The sequence below is a fragment of the Gekko japonicus genome, unplaced genomic scaffold, assembly GCF_001447785.1.
Source record: "Gekko japonicus isolate JY-2015 unplaced genomic scaffold, Gekko_japonicus_V1.1 scaffold4229, whole genome shotgun sequence".
NCBI lineage: Eukaryota > Metazoa > Chordata > Lepidosauria > Squamata > Gekkonidae > Gekko > Gekko japonicus.
Window position 1 is genome coordinate 86,236 of NW_015167175.1, and position 5,033 is coordinate 91,268.

General features: G+C 48.3%; 1 protein-coding gene across 1 annotated transcript; it reads right to left on the bottom strand.

Moving 5' to 3' along the window:
• Positions 1-1,202: 1,202 nt before the first annotated feature.
• Positions 1,203-1,586, bottom strand: LOC107112058 (tumor necrosis factor ligand superfamily member 10-like; the record flags this gene model as incomplete). The annotated part of the gene is made up of 1 exon (XM_015413125.1): positions 1,203-1,586. A coding segment is annotated over one exon (384 nt), but the record flags the coding sequence as incomplete, so codon positions are not given.
• Between the last annotated feature and the right edge of the window lie 3,447 nt (positions 1,587-5,033).

The following is a 5,033-nucleotide window of genomic DNA, read 5'->3' on the forward strand; positions in this document are numbered from 1 at the left end:
TACCTGCTCCCAGGTTTTGCTTAAATCGCGGATCAGGACGGCTTGCGTATCTTGCTGGTGTTGCATCCAGTCTCTCATAAGCCTTTCTTGCCTTTCGGCCATCCATTGTGCGAACTGAGCCATGTCAAACACCGGGTTTGAGGGGCTGCAGTTGTGCCGGTTGCTCCTGCCTTGTCTTCATCCATCTTCCGACTCTCGTTTTGACGTTGACTACACAAGCCCCCTCGCCACAACAAGGCAGTGATCCATATGCTTATCTAATTCCCTTTTGAAGCCGTCCATGCTTGTAGCCACCACCACTTCCTGTGGCAGTGAATTCCAAGTGTTAATCACTCTTTGGGTGAAGAAGTACTTCCTTTTATCCGTTCTAACCCGACCGCTCAGCAATTTCATGGAGTGCCCACGGGTTCTTGTATTGTGAGAAAGGGAGAAAAGTACCTCTTTCTCTACCTGCTCTTTCCCATGCATAATCTTATAAACCTCGATCATGTCACCCCTCAGTCGTCTTTTCTCCAAGCTAAAGAGCCCTAAGCGCCTTAACCTTTCCTCATAGGGAAAGTGTTCCAACCCTTTTATCATTCAAGTTGCCCTTTTCCGCACTTTTTCCAAAGCTATAATATCCTTTTTAAGGTGTGGTGACCAGAATTGCAGACAGTATTCCAGATGATGTTGCACCATTGATTTATATAGGGGCATTATGATATTGGCTGATCTGTTTTCAATACCCTTCCTAATAATCCCCAGCATAGCATTGGCCTTCTTTATTGCAGTCACACACTGTCTCGACATTTTCAGTGAGTTATCTACTACAACTCCAAGATCTCTCTCTTGATCAGTCTCTGCCAGTTCAGACCCCATCAACGTGTATTTATATTTAGGATTTTTGGCTCCAATGTGCATCACCTTGCACCGATAAATTGTGACCCTAATTAGGGATACACTACGCAAGTAGACTACTGTAAACCGCTCTGAGACCCATTAGGGGTTATGAGCGGTATGGAAATTGAAATAATAACCATCAGTCCTTTCTTGCAAAAGGGGACAGAAGGGGGTCAGGGTCATTGGCTCCTCAGCAGCACCAAAACTCTGAACGCTCAGGAAATATGCAAGGAATCGGCATGTTCTGTGGACAGTTCTGTGGACAGTTCTTCCAGTTCTACGATTCTTCCAGTTCTGAAGATAGTTGATTCTCCCCCCACTTTTTAGAAGACCAAGAAAGCGCCAAAGAAACTCGCCTCGTTATCCATGTCCACCAGCTCCTCATTATTGATGAAGACAAAAATCCGGTCATTTTGTTTTAGCTGAAACACACCCCCTTGGTAGATGGAATACAGTCCATACCCTGCCTTTTTAAACCAACAGCTGGTCCTGGCGCTTTTCATCAGCAAGATGGGATCCGAGTAGTTCGTGAACTTGGAGATGTATTGGACCATCTGCTTAGGGTTTCTGACACTGTCCGAGTCAGGCTCGGCATCAGGGAGCACGCCGTCTGGTTCCCGGAACTGGAAGTAGGTTTGTGAATAGATGTAATAGAAGCCCGTCTGGGGTATGATGAGTTCCCCGTTCCTCAGGTCGACATTGTAGAGGAAGGAAAATCAGAAGAAAACACTCAACCCTCCCCAGTCCACTTTACCCTTTGTCCACACAGCCTGAGGTTAGGCTTCGACGACAGAGGTCTGGGCGAAGGTTTCTTGTATCCCCTTCTGGCTTTCCACACAGGACAAGCACTTTGATGTGATGAACTTTTGCAGTTAAGCACAAACCGGATTGGGAATCCACAGGTCTTGACAGGTGAGCAGGAGTAGAGTTCCTCTTCTCCTCTGACAGGTAGAGGGTGCTGGCTTGTGGCTTTAGGGAAAGGCTTCTCTGCACTTGGGGGAGTGGATCCTCCAAAGCGCCTATCCTTTCTGGCCACACAGGACAGCTGCACATCTATGGTGTGGAGATTAGCACTCATCTACACACATCTTGACGATGAAGCAGGAGTAGATTTCCTCTTCTCTGACAGGTAGAGTGCGCTGGGCTGTGGCTGTAGGGAAAGGGAAAGGCTTCTCTGCACTTGGCGGAGTGGATCCTCCAAAGCTCCGTTCCCGTGGCTCAGCACGCTTGCGCAACACAGCGGTCTCCTCTGAAGTGGAGGCTTCTCACCGAGGCAGTAACATCATCAGACGACAGGCAACCGCTGTGGCTGGAAATTTCAGCACCACTTCTCCAGCTGGTGAGCGGAGAGCTCCCTCCGACCTCCGTGAATGCCTTCAGCACTGGTGATGTCATGACCCTTTGCTTGCCAATCTCCAGGCTGGTCCCAGGTGCGGAACTGAGAGTGGCGTCGAGGCAGACCCCAATTCTCATTCTCCCGTGCACCAGGGGGGGTCTCTAGAGCCAGTAAACAGCCAGTCATCTGCGCTTCTGCCTTGCTCCACCTCCCGCTGGTACAAAGGGGCTCGCTTTGGACGTACAACTGGGTTTCCAGCGTCTGCAGCATCCCAGAATTCGTCCCGATCACTCACTTCATCAACAGTGAGCAAAGATATATCATCCAGGGGAAATGATTCACCCCCTTCAGCCATGACTCCAAAATTCCTAGCTAACACTATTTTAAAATAACAAAATCTTCCTCGTAGTCCATGCAAGCTCTACACACAGGGGAAATATACCCATGATTTTTCAACTGGATCCCAGTTCATATATCCCACCGCTGCCACCATGTATAGCTTCTGCCCCCCAAGCCAGTCCAGGGATGAGGGGAAAACTCTACACTGGCTCAATACATTACACAATAACCCAGAGAGGTAGGCTCTCTGGATTTCAGAACAATAGTCACCAGACAGAACACACTAGCACCTCCTCAGAGATGCACTTAATACTCAATGGTAGCGTGTAGCCAGTTAGGCTGCAAGATTTAGGCTTGGGATTCAGTTACACATCAAAACAGACACTATTTATAAACAAGAATAAGGTTTATTCAGCGCAGAGCTTTGCAGTTAGACTAATAAGGATTTCCAAAATAAGAAAGATTAGGGCAGTGTTTTTCCTTAACTACACATAATGCTTCATATTTACCAAGTCAGGAACAATTATCAGTCCAGAATAGTCCATTGTAATAATCCAGTAGCCCCAAGGGATTTGGAGCAAAAAGTCCATCTTTGCCAGCATGTGCTCAGCTCCAAAGCAGCTCTTTGTCTCTCCCAGAGACCACATGGCAAGACATCATTTCAGGTGGCAGCAGATATAGCAAGAACAGAACAGAGAGAGAGAGCTCTCTTCCAAGGGATCAGACAATTAAACCCCAATCTAATCATGACTAGCCGTGGCCATCAGCCAATCACGAGTAGGAGGGGTGTGTCCAACTTTTGGGTTGTCATGGTAGCTTTGAAAGGATAGGTTGGAAGTTTGGAAAACCACGCCCGTGGTCACATGGCCCCCAACCCCCAAAACTTCATTCTGTACATGACTGGTTGCTTGAAGCAGCAAAGCCAGGCTCCATCAAGTCTGGCTTTTCCACTAGGGGTGTGAAGGAATGGGTGGTTATATGGCAGGGCTGTAAAGTTTCGGCCAAATGGGCAGGCCATATGGCTTCAATAGGAAATGCAACACAGCAGGGTATCAGCAAAACATTCCAGGGGAAGGCAGGGTTTTCTGGAAATTAATATATTTTTACAGGCCCATGGAGCTAAAGAGCTGCTAGAATCAACGAGATGAAACTCCGAAAAAGGGCTGCCTGCCCAAGACTCCCACTAAATATACAAGTATACAACCATGAATAACACCAGTAACCATATCATGACTGTTATAACATAGTAATCAGTTGTAATAACAGTGTCGTTCAGAACTGATAAGATACAAATTGTCAGAAGACCAAGAAGTACATACAGACTAATCATCATAAAAAACAATAACAATTTGAAAACAAAGATTAATAGTAGCCAGTAACAACAACGTTGTCTGTTTATTGCACCTGAAATGCTGCTTTGTGAATTGGACCCCATGGTTGTGCAAAATGGGTTTTCTCTTCAAAATCCCTTGGACTGTCTTGAACTGTTGGATGTTCCTGAATTCGGTTGGAAATAAAACTGTCCATCAAAAAAGTGAAAAAACAATTTTTAATTAAAACAACAGGGCTGCAATGACACCATGCGGAAGCGGTGGTAGGTCACAAAGCAGTTCAGTGCCCTTTGGTCTCAAATTGGTCGAACGCCTCCATCTCGCTTTGGAACTGTAAAATAGCGAGAATAGAACCCCTTCCCGTGTAGACATGGTGGTACCGGCTCGATGGCTCCTTTCTGCAGAAGGACGGACACCTCCTCTAGGAGAGGTGGGGAAGGGGGTGTGGATGGGGTTCTGGTGGGATTGGATATGGTAGCAGTTTACAAATTAAGACAAAACATAGCTCCTGCAATTAACAAATTAGGGCAGGGTAGATGAGTAAACGTTTACGAAGATTCTGGAATGTTACTTCGTTTCGAAAAAACACTTCTTAAGTAGCAAAAAGCCCCCGTGGCCCCAGGGACCGCTGCCGCCAGCAGCCTGCGAGCGGGTGCTTGTCCGGGTCACCCTAGCTTGCTCTTCCTCTTCCCCCTTGGCATGGCAGCGGCGGGGTTTGCTGAGTGAGCTGGGGGGTGGGGGGGAGCCCGTGAGGTGGCGGCGATGGAGGCCAGGCCCTGAGTGGAGCCTGGCAGCATCGGCATTAGCAGCATCGGCCTATGAGCGCCAGGGCTGAGGCAAAGCCCGCCATGCCATGCTGGAGGAGAAGCCCCTCGGAGTCACGGAGAACATGGGGAAGGCCCTCCACTTCCTCTTGCAGGCCCGACGGTGGAGTTTTAAGAGATAATTGAGAGAAGTGGAGCAGCCTGGAAGGACCAGCGTGGGAAACGCCACCACCTCTCCCTCCCCCCCGTGCCCTCTCTCCTCCTATTCTCTACTCCCAGTGTTGAATGTTCAACACCAGCCTTGCCTTGCTTTCGGGGGAGGAAGATGCTGCCTGGGCTCAGGAGAGCAAGTCCCAAGTTTCATTAAAGTGAAGTTGTGGGAGG